This window comes from Artibeus jamaicensis, unplaced genomic scaffold (genome assembly GCF_021234435.1).
Source record: "Artibeus jamaicensis isolate MK-2021 breed Jamaican fruit bat unplaced genomic scaffold, CSHL_Jam_final contig_1132, whole genome shotgun sequence".
Lineage (NCBI taxonomy): Eukaryota > Metazoa > Chordata > Mammalia > Chiroptera > Phyllostomidae > Artibeus > Artibeus jamaicensis.
The window spans coordinates 9,596,089-9,610,579 of NW_026521221.1; the positions used below are offsets into that span (position 1 = coordinate 9,596,089).

General features: G+C 46.1%; 2 protein-coding genes across 24 annotated transcripts in view; one reads left to right on the forward strand and one right to left on the reverse strand.

Annotated features, from left to right (window-relative positions):
* PPIP5K1 (diphosphoinositol pentakisphosphate kinase 1) overlaps window positions 1-6,191 on the reverse strand; it is a 45,814-nt gene extending 39,623 nt beyond the window's left edge. For 3 of the 20 annotated variants that reach the window (XM_053666137.1, XM_053666123.1, XM_053666131.1), the window contains exons 1-8: window positions 4,982-5,199; window positions 2,892-2,988; window positions 2,466-2,643; window positions 1,825-2,020; window positions 1,289-1,379; window positions 983-1,068; window positions 495-649; window positions 280-381 (exon numbers count right to left, since the gene is read on the reverse strand). In XM_053666137.1, coding sequence (XP_053522112.1) covers window positions 280-381; window positions 495-649; window positions 983-1,068; window positions 1,289-1,379; window positions 1,825-2,020; window positions 2,466-2,612 — 777 coding nt within the window. In that variant the 5' untranslated portion in view covers window positions 2,613-2,643; window positions 2,892-2,988; window positions 4,982-5,199. The other 17 variants (XM_053666156.1, XM_053666145.1, XM_053666135.1 and 14 more) reach the window with 14 other exon arrangements.
* A 2,227-nt stretch (window positions 6,192-8,418) lies between these two features.
* On the forward strand, window positions 8,419-14,344 carry LOC119056507 (creatine kinase U-type, mitochondrial). 4 transcript variants are annotated; one of them, XM_037154948.2, is made up of 10 exons: window positions 8,419-8,551; window positions 9,346-9,638; window positions 10,246-10,444; window positions 10,648-10,743; window positions 11,093-11,314; window positions 11,455-11,540; window positions 11,660-11,783; window positions 13,435-13,569; window positions 13,772-13,897; window positions 14,104-14,344. In XM_037154948.2, exons 2-10 carry the CDS (start codon window positions 9,490-9,492, stop codon window positions 14,218-14,220), a joined length of 1,254 nt encoding a protein of 417 aa, XP_037010843.2. In that variant the 5' UTR covers window positions 8,419-8,551; window positions 9,346-9,489; the 3' UTR covers window positions 14,221-14,344. The 4 variants fall into 4 exon arrangements, with proteins under 4 accessions (XP_037010843.2, XP_037010844.2, XP_037010845.2 ...); XM_037154949.2 differs by having other exon boundaries at window positions 9,449-9,638; XM_037154950.2 differs by having other exon boundaries at window positions 9,453-9,638.
* The last annotated feature ends 147 nt before the right edge of the window (window positions 14,345-14,491 follow it).

Genomic DNA, 14,491 nt, shown 5'->3' on the forward strand with positions numbered 1-14,491 from the left:
TGTACCCCTAGTGAAAATGAGTCTGACACCCTTGGTCTAGTCCTTATTAAGAAATAACTTACCGACATTATACCATCTTCCATGTTACCCTTGCCCTTGATCTGATAGTGACAATGTAAATACCAACTTTTCTTACCTGTTATCTTCACTGGAATATGAAAGCCACTCATATTCACACTTTATTTCCTATGACCCCCCCCACATGCTTCTACTCGCTCCCCAAGCACCCAAGCCCACCCAGACATTTATAACCTCTTAAATCCCCGTATCCACCATAACCTTGACATCTGTGCCATCTGTTGGCATAAACTCCTCATATATGTATGACCCTGTCTTTCGGACACTGCTCTCAGGAGAGTAAACGCTGCTTCGGCTGCCAATCTTTGAAAGGAAAAAAGAAAAAAAAAATTTTGCCTTTGGTTTATCCCCAAATCTTCTGGCTCCCCTCCCCACAACCTCCTTCTTGTCCTTCTATGGCTCTGATTCCCCCACACCTTACGAAAGAGGCGCTGGCTTCCTCCTCCAGCTGAGCTGGGGTAGTAGATGTAAACATTGTGGTCCTCTGCACTCACTGGCTTCTCCACAAAAGGCTTGGGAAAGACAGCTCCATTTACCTCTACGTGGTCTTCACCTTCTATCAGGTTGCACTCTGAAAGTACGTTTGTGGTCATTCCTAGGACCTAGGATTGTAGAATACTTCCAACTCCTTTTTCTCCAAGTTTTAATTTCCACAACCCTCAAATTTCTATGACTATGTCTTAGTAATAAATATGGTAATATCTATATGGTATATAGACATAAGACTAGCTATATAAAAGGCCCAAGGCTGAGTCCAAAGACCCATGCCTCTAACTCTACCCATAATCTATTAACCAAAGCCTCGCTTGGATAGGTGGCACATATGAGGTATCTAGAGGATAAAGTGCTGGGTTAAGTCATAGAAAGCAAGGCTGGGCAGGACTGGACAAGACCAGGTACTCACCCTCAGGTCGGGCAGGGTCACGGTTGAGCACAGCATATCGAGGCAGATCAATGCCCTCTTCCTGCAGGATCCGGTACACCTCCCTCCTGTCACCCCAGAATAAAATAGCTGGGAGAGGTAGGGATGGTGACTGCAGGAAGGAGCTAGGGATTTCATTTGCTTAAGAACTGGGAGATACTAGGGTGCAGAACTCAAGAGAATATGGTAAAAAACTAAACATGTTTAACTCTGCCCCTCCCAGAGTAGGTTCTCTAAACAGGCATACTCTCAGGGCCACCCGCCGCACCAGTCAACAGAAAGCCATACCTATCCTGAATGTAATACTGCATAGCCAGGTCATTGATAAGAAAGGGGTTTCGAAGCTTGGAGTAAGCAACAGCTTTGTCCAGAGGGAAGCCTGGGATAGAGAAAGGAAATAGAGATCAAAGAAGGAAAGTGAAAGAGAGTGAGAAAACAGCCAGAGAAATAGACATTAACTAAAGCTATTAGTAGCCATTGAACTCCTCTACCATCCCACCTTTTATCCTTCTGCTCAACTTCCCAAGTCTAGAATGTCCATCAAGGAAAAGTAAAAAAGAAATTATTTTTAGGATCCCTCCAGGAACTCAATTCTGTCAGAGATCCTAAGAATCTTAGAACTGTTCTGAAGTTCAGTACTGGCTTTACATTACCCACAGCAACTCCGCCAAGATGCAGGGAAGGCAAACCGCTTTGCACTGCTCTCTAGTGTGTCAGGAAGACCTGAAGCCCTCCTCAGTATTTGACAGTAGGAACCTTACTCCCCAGTCCAGTATTCCCCAAACCTTCCCCATTCCTTCCCATTTTCCTTCGCAGACTCTAACCTTTAGAGTGGAAAGAAATGAGGCAGTGGCAGGATGGCCAGTTTTCCACAGGTTCATTGAGGATCACATCTTCTCCCAGGATAATAACAGTCAGGTAGTCGAATCTGCAGAGTCGCTCTAGAATTTGGGTCATTGGCTTGGACTTGGATTTCTTGGTCATGGCACAGATGCCAACAATGATCTGAGGTTCAGGAGGCTACAGAGAGGAGGAGCTGTCACAAACACAGGGACTTCCCACCTGGACCATCCCTAGGAGGAACATCCCCATCAGGAACGCTGTCTCATCTCTTTAGGGCACAGAGTTTCTTGCCAGGGTAAAGGTTGCCTCCTAACTTAGGTCTAGATTTGGGTGCCTGTAGGGATTCCTACTGTTTACAGATAGGAGCATTTCCATAATAGGAAACGTGTGCTCAGGCAAAAGAGCCAGAGAACCAACAACCATGAGACAACGTGGTAGGGGCTTCAAAGGGAGGAAATTCGACCAGTCTCCACTCTCCCTCCCCTTAATCAGGATGAGGCTTATTTATGAGAGGGAGTCTATGCATTTGGAAAGAACAGCAAGGTGCCTCCATCCAAATGGAATCTCAATTCTCTATAACAGGGGTCCCAATACCAAGTTACATCATTTTCTCTAATCTTACCACTTCATCCTCCTCATCCTCAAGGAGCTCGCTGTCACTCTCTTCTGTCCTCATGCCTATTCGATGGGTGCCCAGCCCCTCATCTCCAGCTCCAAGGAAGAAGTGGGCTGTGGCACTCGCGCTCTCACTGGTCGGCAGTGACCACATCCCCGCCGGAGCACCCACTCATCCCGCTCTGCTGTGGAGGGTTTCCCATTAGCTCAGAATCCAAGCCCCACAGCAGTAGGCGTGGGTGGGGGGTGGGGGATGAGGAAATAAGAGGGAACTACAAGGGAACTAGGGTAAACAAACAAAGCTATGGTAAGAAGGATCACCAGGAAAGGAGACACAGGTTAGACATGAAAAGACAGGAGTCTCCCTTTTAGTCCCTGCTCATCCCACCTCCAACTGTGAGACCGATAAGAGGATCAGTAGATTAACCCTTACAGTGCTGGCATGTCCCTGATTCTGCCAGCAGAAAACAACCGTTAACTCCAGTAGCAAATGGAAAAGGCAGTTCCTCATGGAAGGCCACTGTTGATTCCTAGGAGAAAAGGTTAAAGTGACATTTCAAACTCTGAATTCATTCCAAAATGTTCCTAGCCCTTATCCACTCCCCCACAGTAGTGTTGAACTCAGTGATTTAATTCAACGGCAGAGGGATGAGAAACTTCAGCTGCCCTTGCCCTTAACCCCCATTTTCAGTCCTACCAATTGATTAACTCAAAAAAATTTTATTAAAAGCACTATATGTTCTAAATATTATCAGAACATTAAAATTCTGTTCCCCTTGTCTCTTCTTCATCTGCTCCACCTTAAAAGACAGATGCCCAAGTTCAAAAAAATCTGTTCCAGGAAAAAAGTCTGATACTGGTTGTGAGGTTGAGGATACAGGCACCTGATATAACAGCCTCCAACCCATTCTCAAACTGAAATTTCAATCTTCTATCTACCATCTTCCGGTACTAAAAACCCAAGTCTGGTCTAGGCCAAGGTCCCTCACAAAAGAAGCTACAGTGGAAAAAAAAATCCTGCCTAGAATCAGAACAACCTGGCAGTTTTACTTCTGCATGCATATAATTACAGTAGTGGTGCTTAACCAACTGTGAATATGCTGTGCAGGGGACATTTGCAGGAGACATTTTTACTGTCACATCTGGGAAGGTGCTATCGGCATCTGGTCAGTAGACACCAGGGGTGCTGCTAAATATTCTAAATGCATAGGGTATTCCCCCACAACAAAGAAGTATGCAGTATAAAATATTAGTAGTACCAAGGTTGAGAAACCCTGCTGTAGAGAAACTCTCCCACATAAGATATGTGCAAGGATGTTCATAACCTCATTGTTAGTAATGGGAAAAACTAAAAACAACTTACATGCCACAAGTGGAAGAATGGATAAATATAATGTAGTATATACAAATGATAGACTAACAGCAATTTTGAAAAATGAACCAAGTGTCATGGGCAGCTTCCAAAAATGAACTGTAGAAATACATATAGCATAGTTCCATTTGAAATAAAAATATTACATAAGTTTATTACTGAATTTATAAGTAGTAGAAATATAAAAAAGGACTGGAAAGACAAACATCAAATTCATGATGGTGGTCACCTCTGAGGAGAGAGAAGAATGGAACTGAGAAGAATTCAAATGGAACTTCACAAGCCTATCTTCTAATGTTTATTTCAACCTTAAAATTCTAAAGCAAATTATACAAAAGGTTAACATTTATTACTACTAAATTGTGGGGATGAGTATGTTACTTTTTTCCAAAAATAAAATTGAGTGACACATCAGTAACTTTCCACATTCTCCAAAAGTTCTCAGAAATACTGACTGATGACCCTTAAGAAAAGCCACAAACTCCTTAAGTTGGTCTTAATTTAGGGGTTAATTTAGTCTTATAGAATTTTAAAATAGCCTTCAATAATAATTACTTTCTATATTTTTATTTAAACCCTTCCATTACAAGTGGGAGTTGCAGCTTTGATTAGAAAGGTACAATTAACCTTTATATAAACCTCGACCTTTCCAGTCTTCACCATCTGCTTGTTGTCTCCCTTGCTCAACCACCCTGGGTGCACAATATTCTCCTTAGACATAACATTTCCAGTTGTCTGCTGCAGGATATATACATGCGTGTGCATCCTTTCCGGATTAATACACTACTGCTTTTCAGTGACCTGACCCAATTTCCATGACTTGTGGTATTCCTATAAAGTCCCTGTATAGTTTAAGCATGCATAATTTTGTTGCAATCTTTATCCTTTCTCTGAAGCAGGAGCTTTTTCCTCATGTTTAAGATTCTTAACCTTTCACCCTTTTTCCCACTCAGTCCGTCCTGGTTTTCTATGGAATGTACAGTCATGTTCTTGAAATTCTGTTACAACTGTGTAACAGGGGATAGTAACAGAAAGGGAAAGGAGAGTCTGTTCACAAAAAAGATGAAAGGTCCAACTCCATAGTTAACAAAGCAAAAATAGAAGCCTGACAGAAATAGCTATGAAATAAGCCAGGGTTTATTTAGATGTACCTCGGGGAGAAGGTTGGACTTAATGTGGTGTTCCAAGAGCCAGCCATTCCCCTGTTTTCTGTGCTCTTTTCCCATTGCCTCTCACCCAACTTTGTTGCGAACGAAAACTTCAGACTACATTAGGTTAAAGGGCCGTCTCACTGTAGACGGAAGACAGGAAGGGAGGAAGGGAGGGAGGGAGAAGATAGGTAGGGAAGGAGAGAGGGAGGGGCAGTTGGGCAATCTTCTCAGGAACACGTATGCTAAATCAGATCTGGAGAAGGGGTAACTTCTTTACCCCTTAGAATTTAAGGCTGCTTGCAGTCGTCTTCTAATTTCCTTAATCACCATCGCCTTGATGGAGGGCTCCACCAATATTGAGTTCAGGCGTGAGTACTTCCAACACTGTCTCCTTCCCTTAGTTCCTTCTTGATGCAATATTTTTAATCCTTCATACATACCCTTATTCTGACATTGATGAACTGTGCTGATGCCCTTGTCCTCAGTATCAACTCATACTGCCTTCTTTCCCCAACTTGCTAAAATGACTCTTCATTAACTCCCCTAACCACTTCCATCACTGATCAACTCATCCAGTTAATAATCGAACTATCCTCTCACTCACTGGTTCCCCAGCATTAAACAGTCCTTCAAACTCTCGGATGAGTCACCACACTCGGTGACATATTTATATGAAACCCTCAGTGATCCCCCACAAGGACTGCCCGAGATTCATTCTTTCCCCACACTGCCCCTCTACAGACTCCCGTTCTCCTCTCTCTGCCAGGACCCCTTCCTCAAGCTGACCCTCCGTCTGACTCCACTCCCACTCCTCACGGACTCCCCGGCCGGACCTCCTCCCGCGCCAGCTCCTCTGCTCACGCAGACCCTCGCGCGTGCCTCCTCTCGCCGACCCTCCTCTGTCCTCTCCTCGCAGAGCTGCCGGGCACGGATGCCGCCCTTCGGTCCGGACTCCGCTAGCCTTTGCCCGCCCCCGCCTAACCCGCTCACTCTCCCTACGGTGACATTGAGGCCTGTCCGCAGTACCCCTTTCCGCAGCTGCCCCCAGCCGCTACTAACCAAAGTCCTCTGCACCAACCAAGCCCACTTTCCCCAGCCCACCCCCTCAGATACCGCCCCCAGCCCCCAGCCACTCCCCCACCGCCCCCGGCCCTCACTCACCCGCCTCCCTACGCTCGCGCAGCCAAACATGCAGGCAGCGACACCTGACAGCAGCCCAATCAAAGAGCGACTTCTCTGCGATGCCACCAATCAGCGGAGGGCGCGCACCGGCAACACAGTCAGGCTGCGTTGGCCGGCGCTTCTGCGCGGAGGAGAGTGGCCCCTAGTGGCTCTGTGGAGGAAGTGCAACCTGATGCTCCCTCTGATTTCTAACTGCGTGGCCGCACTCCAGATGCGTGGTCTAGACAGATACCTTGCAGTGAGACTGAGAAGGTGGGATGCGAGGGGGTGAAAGAGCAGGAAGCCAGATGCAGAGGAAGAGACAGAGTTTGTGCCTTTGCACTTCCTTGACAAAACTAGGTGTTTTGTTTGTTTGTTTGTTTGTTTGTTTGTTTTGGAAAAAACAGGATATGGTATACCTACTTAAGAGATGCAATAAATGTAAGTTGGAAATGTTGACAGATGTACACAAGTGAAGAGGAGACTGGAGACAAAAAGAGAGACAAAGAGAGAAACAGATCAGAAAGTTAAGGGACGGGACAAAAAGACTTAATTATGGAGGAGTCAGGTAAATGGATGGACATGGAAGACTGAACATGTTGATTTCTAACTCCTCATTTTGCTTTCTCTCTTCCCTCTAGATTTGATTGACTCCTGGCCTTGCCTTTAATAGCTGTGCATCCTTGGACAAGTCACTGAATCTCCCTCAGCCTCCATTTTCTCATCTGTAAAATAATGGAATTAAAACCTAACTCAAAATGTGCTGATTGCATGAAAGCATTTTTATATATGTTTGTATTGTTATTCTCATTGCAGCTTCACTTAGATGTCCCCGATCGAAACAATCCCAAGTTCCTTAGTTCTTCTCTGAACCCTTTGGGATCTTACCACTTTTTCAGTCAGGTGCCTATTGAATGTAATGATACTGACCCCAAGGCTTCCCAAATGGGATAGAGATGATTCTAGGGACTGACTAGAAGAGAACTAGATGCCTCCTTAGTTCACACTCAGGCTCATATCCCTTGCACCACTCTAACTCTTCAAACAAGTTATTAAAGCAACTTCTAAGTAATTAACTTGTTTTCTCATCCTCCTGAAAATGTAGACTCAGTCTCTAGCCATCCATTGGAACAATTCAATTCAATTCAATGAAATAATACATGCCAGAGTTCCTTGTAATTGTATAATGCTTTATAAATATGAAACATTATTGGTAATACTTATTATTAAATAAGTACCATATATAGATTACTTACCACATGCTGTAGGAAAAAATTTAAGTGAATATTAATACATTATGGTCTTTTGGAGCCTCACAGGAAATAAGAAATGTATACAAATACCTATCTTTTCTCAGTGGAGCTATTACTCAAATTTAGGCAGGTACTTTCCAAACTTGAGTGATTTCTTTACTCCTCTAGGCAAGTCTTATTTTTCCTTCTGTAATTCTCTCTTTCTGCTCCCTTCCTCTTTAATCTTAGTAGCCACCCTCTCAATCAAATAACCCTGCTGTTCTGGAAGGTTATCTCCCTCCTTTATCAGGGTAAGTATACACCATTCCAAGTAATTATATTTGCTTACTCATAGCTACTCCTCAATCTAGATAATGAGCCTCCACAACACAGGTAACATTTTGCGTTTCTGCAAGTGACCACACATCAACTGCAGAATTCAATAATTGCTCTCCCACCAGGAGTAGGAGTTAAGTGATAAACCCAACAGCGAGGTGGATGGCTTTTACGGATACTCACAAATGAGGAAAGCAGGAAAAGGAACACAAGGGAAGCCTGAGAAGAATGAAAGGAATGAGAGTATAAGGGTGGGGCTCATCATCGAGGCCAAAGGACATTGTGAAAAAAATTTCTCTTTCTCGACTACTCTCCTCTAAGAGTTTCAAGAATCTTATTGTCTTGTGGGTACACCAACGTAGTTGAGGGAAGGGACTAATGCCACCATGCCTACCCCACTTTAACTGACCCTCTGTACTGATGCCCCATGTCTCTATTTCAGCTGCAACATTTACTCTCCTTTCTGCCAAGACAAAGGTCATCACACCAAAGTTACACTTGGAGCTGCAGGAACAAAGCTCTCTTAAATCTAAGGAGAGAGAGGAGGAGAGGAGACCAGAAAGAAGGTAAAGATTTCCTGGAGACTTTACGCCCTTGGACACCACTACACCTTACACTCTGGATTACACAGCATTAGGGAGCCGAGAGAGAGGAAACACATGTGGTGCTTGGAAACCTGTGCCTGCCTGTTCCTCCTACACCCAGTCATCTCACCACACCCTTCACCTCACGTTACACTCCAGTCCAGCCCAGGAACTGGGAAACTCAAAGAGAGGAGAGAACAAAGAGGAAAGTAACAACTCCTTGCCCACCCCAACCCTCACGTCGGTGCTTTGGACAGGTAAGCAAGGTTGCAGACACTACTCAGAAGGAGTCCTGTGAGCAGCAAACAGTCTGAGCCCGGAAACGACTTAGAGAAGGAAAAGATCAAAAGTGGAATAGGGGCTAGAAAGAAGGGCGGAGGAGGAAAAAAGTGGGGGATCCTAAGAAGTGTAGGCGGGATATAGCAGGGCTTCAGATTAGGCGTCAGGGTCCGGGTTGGGGAACACAGCGTGGATGCGATAAGAGTTCCTGCTTTCCCTGATTCCTCTCAGCCTTGTAAAGAGCACAGGTGTGAAGGGAGGAGCTTTAGTCCTCTTCCTGGTTCTAAAGAAAAGGTGACCTTGAACTAACGGGTGTCTTTCCCAGTCTCTGCCTCTAACTCTTTCTCTGTATCTTCATATGGTATTTTTGTTTATTCCACGGTTTTCCGCGGCCTGGGAAGACGGAGAGGTTGTTGGGGCAGGCCGAAAACAGAGAAGAGGTTGGGCAATGTTATCCTTTTATACCCCTAGAGTGACGAATCGGGTTTCCAGTTAAACCGAGAGGCTTGGGGGAAGGGTGTTCCGACAGACCCCTTGGGTGCTGTTCCTCTCTTTGGTGCTGAAATCTGGACAACCTCATCCCAGGGGTGCAGATCTCCGGCCCCCCTAATCTACCTGGCAGATGCTGCCCACCTCCGCCTCCGCACACCTAGCACAGAGGCAGGCGGGAAGGCGGGGTCTGAGTGAGCCCCACCCCTGGAGACTGCGGCTGGGGCCTCCCTCTCGCCGCCGCCAGCCTGCCAGTCGTTAGCTCATTGCGCCTCTCCCGCAGTCTGGTTGGTACCGGCTCCCCTCCAGCCTTCACTCTGGGCCCCATTTCGGCCCCAGCCTTGCACCCAGTTCCAGTCCTCAGTCCTTCCCGGTTTTGCCCCAAGCCAGCTCCTGCGCAGGCATTCCTCAGGAGGATCCTCAAGCCATGGCTGGTCCCTTCTCTCGTCTGCTGTCTGCCCGCCCAGGGCTCAGGCTCCTGGCTTTGGCCGGAGCTGGATCTCTAGCTGCTGGGTTTCTGCTCCGCCCGGAACCTGTACGAGCCGCCAGCGAACGACGGAGGCTGTATCCCCCAAGGTATCAGTGTCTGAGCCTCTACCCCACCCCCGGGAAGTGGGAATGAGAACAAAGATGGGGATGGAGATGAGGACCAGGGCAACGGAGAAGGGCTATAATCTCGAAGGCTCTGGAGTGGGGTGCTATACCGTCTGGAGATCTCAGTGGGGTAGGGGTGGAAGCTAAAGCATTCCTGGGGACTGTAACCTGCAGTCTCTACCCTTAAGACCAGCTCTGCTTATATGACTTCTGGCTGCATCCACTCTGTCCAAATTGAGAGATCAGGAACTATCCTTTTTTATCTCCTTCATCTTTTCTTGATCTCCCCCATTTCCTGAATTTTCCTGCTCAGTCTTTCCCCTCCCCCATTCGTATTCTTATGCTCTTGGGATGAAAGAATTGAGCAGATCTGGGGGAATTGAGCTGGCCAGTCAGAGAAAGCAGAACTGTTGGGAAAGAATAGATCATGAAACTCCCTAATGAGATTACCAAGGTTAGCCTCCCTATAATCTCCCCTACTCCCAAGGAGCACAGCCAGACACAGCTAACTGGACAGCTCCTAGCTGACTGCCCTGGGTCTAGGCCACTTGTACTCTCTCTCCATGGTTACTGGGTACCCCCTCCCTAGTGCTGAGTACCCAGACCTCCGAAAGCACAACAACTGCATGGCCAGTCACCTGACCCCAGCACTCTATGCCCGGCTCTGCGACAAGACCACACCCACTGGTTGGACGCTAGATCAGTGTATCCAGACTGGCGTGGACAACCCCGGCCACCCCTTCATCAAGACTGTGGGCATGGTAGCTGGAGATGAGGAGACCTATGAGGTAGGGGGCCCCCATAGTTTCCCTGGTGATCCAGCTCATCTTCCCAGTGATCCCAGCTCCTTCCCCCTAAAAACCCCTTACTTACCCTTGAAACTGTACCATCTATACTTATGTTTTCTGACCCAGTGAAATCAATCCACATTTAAAGACTGGGAGGTGATACTCTCTCCTTAACTACCCTCTTCCTCTTAATTCCCCCTCAGGTATTTGCTGAGCTGTTTGACCCCGTTATCCAAGAGCGACACAATGGATATGACCCCCAGACAATGAAACACACCACTGACCTGGATGCCAGCAAGGTGGGTCAGAAATTCCACTTCTGATTTGTATTGCCTTATGTACAATACTCTGTTTCTCCAATACTTAGTTATTTCCTGACTCATGGTCATTATACCACTGAGCTTTTAGTCTTGGTGTGGAGAAAGCATTTTAAGCTGCAGATATGGAGAGGAGAGGGTGGATGAGAATGACCATACTGCAAGGTGGGCAGTTTGGAGGAGGGAATCATGCTGCCCCCATCAGTTGGGGTGCTTGTCCAATGGGCTTCTCCTTCTCTAGTTCTTAAAAAGATTTTTCCTTCCCCCCCCCAACTCTCTGATACCATACACTGTGTTTCTGTGACTTATATTAATTTCTCTTATTCCACAGATCCGTTCTGGCTACTTTGATGAGAGGTATGTATTGTCCTCAAGAGTTAGAACTGGCCGGAGTATCCGGGGACTCAGTCTGCCTCCAGCTTGTACTCGGGCAGAGCGACGAGAGGTGGAACGTGTTGTGGTGGACGCACTGAGTGGCCTGAAGGGTGACCTAGCTGGTCGTTATTATCGGCTCAGTGAGATGACAGAAGCTGAGCAGCAGCAACTTATTGATGTGAGGGGCCTTGAGAGGGACCGTGGGGGGGGGGAGCAGATGGAAAGAATAGTCAGAGGGGAAGCTGGGCCAGATGAGATAGAAGTGCTTTGGGAGGCTTAGGGAGAGAATTGTTAATCTAAGCCCCTTTACTCTCCCAGGACCACTTCCTATTTGATAAGCCTGTGTCCCCATTGCTGACTGCAGCAGGAATGGCTCGAGACTGGCCAGATGCTCGTGGGATCTGGTATGAGGCTTACCTTACCTCTTTTGTCCCTATGTCCTCATAAGTGCCTTTCCCCCTGTATCTCCTCCAATTCTTGCCCTGACTATTGATCCCTATCCTTCCCTCTCTTCTGCCCTCAGGCATAATAATGAGAAGAGCTTTTTGATCTGGGTAAATGAGGAAGATCATACACGGGTTATCTCCATGGAGAAGGGTGGCAACATGAAGAAAGTGTTTGAAAGATTCTGCCGAGGCCTCAAAGAGGTTGGAGAAGAGTATATAAAGGAACTGGGGGGGGGGGGCATAAGAAAAATACAAATGCTAGCACATATAGATTGACCATGTACTTTATCAACCAACCCAGACACCTTTGATAGTGAAAAAGATCACTATTAATCACTGCAGGACAATAGGTATAAATCAGGACTGTCCAGGGGGCACTTGGGTATATGGGCATCCTAAGAATAGGAAGAGAGAATGCCAGGAGTCTAAGAAAATAAATAAAGTAGCTGCCATATAATCTGAAGAAGGAATAATAGGTGGTAGGTCAATGCCTAGGGCGTGTGGTGTGGGATGGTGGGTGTGCAGATAAAGAAAAGGTTTGAGCCTGGCTGATATATGTTCCTGTGTGCTCCTGATTCTAGTGTAACCACCCAGTTCTGAGCTGAGTTAGGCCTCGACTTTGGATTCTGTCAGTTCTCCTAAAGTGTCACGCCTAAGTTTTAAACTGAGAGTGGATGGGAGGGGAGACGGAGAGAAGGTGGAGGATGAAATGGCTTAAGAAGCTCCAGCAGGTTTGGGGCTCTATCTGAAGGGTTGAAATGAATCCTCAATCCTGTATGGATTGGGTATCCATAGTCAATTCTAGATTAAAAATTTCAATAAACCAAATTCTTATTGTATGTTCTCATATATACAGTTCTATTTTGGACTTATGAAGAGAGAAAGAGCACTCTTTTTTAGACTTCAGCTGGGAAATTTCTCCTGCTTTTGGCAAGTAATAGATAGCATATTCTGACTGCAAATGAATAGAGGAGTACTTTTAAAGTTATGTGCCACAGGTTCCTCATCTGTAAAATTAGGAGAATAAGACTTCCTACATTATAGGTTGTTGTGGGGGTTAAATGAGATCATGAATATAAAGTACCTGGCTCATAGTAAGTGTTCAATAAGGTTTAGCTGCTGTTATTATTCTAGGTGGAAGGGTTTCCCCACGTTCAGCATGTAAGATATCCCCCTAGGCTATGGTTCTCCCTGAACTATGAACAGGGTCCCCTTTATTCATGGGAGGTAGTGGTCTTCATGTCCATCACTCTGGCAGATCTCCTGTCTCTTCAACCCTAATAGTCATGTTCATGGTTAGGATATTTACGTGAAACAAAAACACTCTTCCAACTTTTCCCCACCCCTACACACCTTTGAGTCTGGCCCTTCTGCACTTTTTCTCTGCTTTCTGGTTTGTACTCCTTCCCAGCTAACAGAAGGCTCTCTTGTCTCTTCCTGTTGCAAAGCCTGCTCCTGTCTGAAAGGACCCTCCCAAGCTCTAGGCTCATTAGCAAAACAAAAAATAATCAATGCATGCAGAGTTCATTGAATAATCGACTCTTTCTCAGTTCATTTCAACATTTCCATTTCCCTACTAGCCCATCCTTAATGCATCATTCCCTCAAGTTTCTCTTCTTCCACACACAAGGTATTTTTATGGGATCTCATCATTGTTGGCTTAGCTTGTATGCAAAATGATAAAAAACCATTTCCGTCCCCAAAAAACAAAAACCAAACACAAAACTGAGCAATGTCATTCTTTCACATCCCAAGTTTCTGGTTCTAGATATATATTTACAGTTCCTGTGGGTCTAGATAAGGAAGGGTCCATATATTCCTGACTTTTCACTAACAGCCTTTGTGAACTCAGGTGGAACGGCTGATCCAGGAGCGTGGCTGGGAATTCATGTGGAATGAGCGTTTGGGATACATCTTGACCTGTCCGTCTAACCTGGGCACTGGACTTCGAGCAGGAGTACACATCAAACTGCCCCTGCTAAGCAAAGTAAAGGAGTTAAGGAGTTAGAGAGGGGTGTGAATGAAAAAGGTGGCTGTGTGTGGATGAGGGAGTGGGTAATTTGGAAAGGAGCCAGACATACTATGGCTAAAGGATCTGGAAAAGAGCTCTGAGCAGGTTTGGGGCCTTCTCAGGTAGATCTAGTCTCTTTCCCTATTGACCCTGCTCCCAATCCCTATCTCCCCTCTAGGATAGCCGCTTCCCAAAGATCCTGGAGAACCTAAGGCTCCAAAAGCGTGGCACTGGAGGAGTGGACACCGCTGCTACAGGCAGCATCTTTGACATCTCTAATTTGGACCGACTGGGCAAGTCAGAGGTGAGAGCTTTAGAGATTAGGGTGGGGAGAGGTGTAGGTCTGTGGGGGTTGAGATATGACAGTAAATGTGTCAAGAGTATAATAGAATCTGAAATAAAATTTAGGTTGAGTAGGGAGGCAATTGGAAATGAATTCTCAGAGCAGGCAAATTGGTGCTAAAGAAACTCAGGTTGTGGAAGCAGAGATCAAGGATTACTGTCCTTTAGGTGGAGCTGGTGCAACTGGTCATCGATGGAGTAAACTATCTGATTGACTGTGAACGGCGCCTGGAGAGAGGCCAGGATATCCGCATCCCTCCACCTCTCGCCCATAACAAGCATTAACTCCCCATCCTCAACAGATAACTCAAGATCTCTGGGACTTCTGCCCATTCTAATGGTGGCCCATTCCACTTGCCCTGGTTGCCCCCCACTTCTTTTGTCCCAGTAAAGACACCTTGCTATGCTCTAGCTGTCTCTTATTTGTAATGATGGGGTGAGGAGGGAGCAGTCTCTATGAAGGAAAAGGGGCAATAGGGTTATTTATGATGGAAAGAGACTCCAGATATGGTATGTCAGATGCTTATTCTCAGTTGGGTAGAAAGCATCAGCATTT

Coding starts and splice junctions, on each gene's coding strand:
- LOC119056507 (XM_037154948.2), top strand. CDS start 9,490: ATGGCTGGTCCCTTCTCTCGTCTGCTGTCTGCCCGCCCAGGGCTCAGG. Junction 10,744..11,092: donor CTGACCTGGATGCCAGCAAG/GTGGGTCAGAAA, acceptor CTTATTCCACAG/ATCCGTTCTGGCTACTTTGA. Junction 11,784..13,434: donor TCTGCCGAGGCCTCAAAGAG/GTTGGAGAAGAG, acceptor TTGTGAACTCAG/GTGGAACGGCTGATCCAGGA.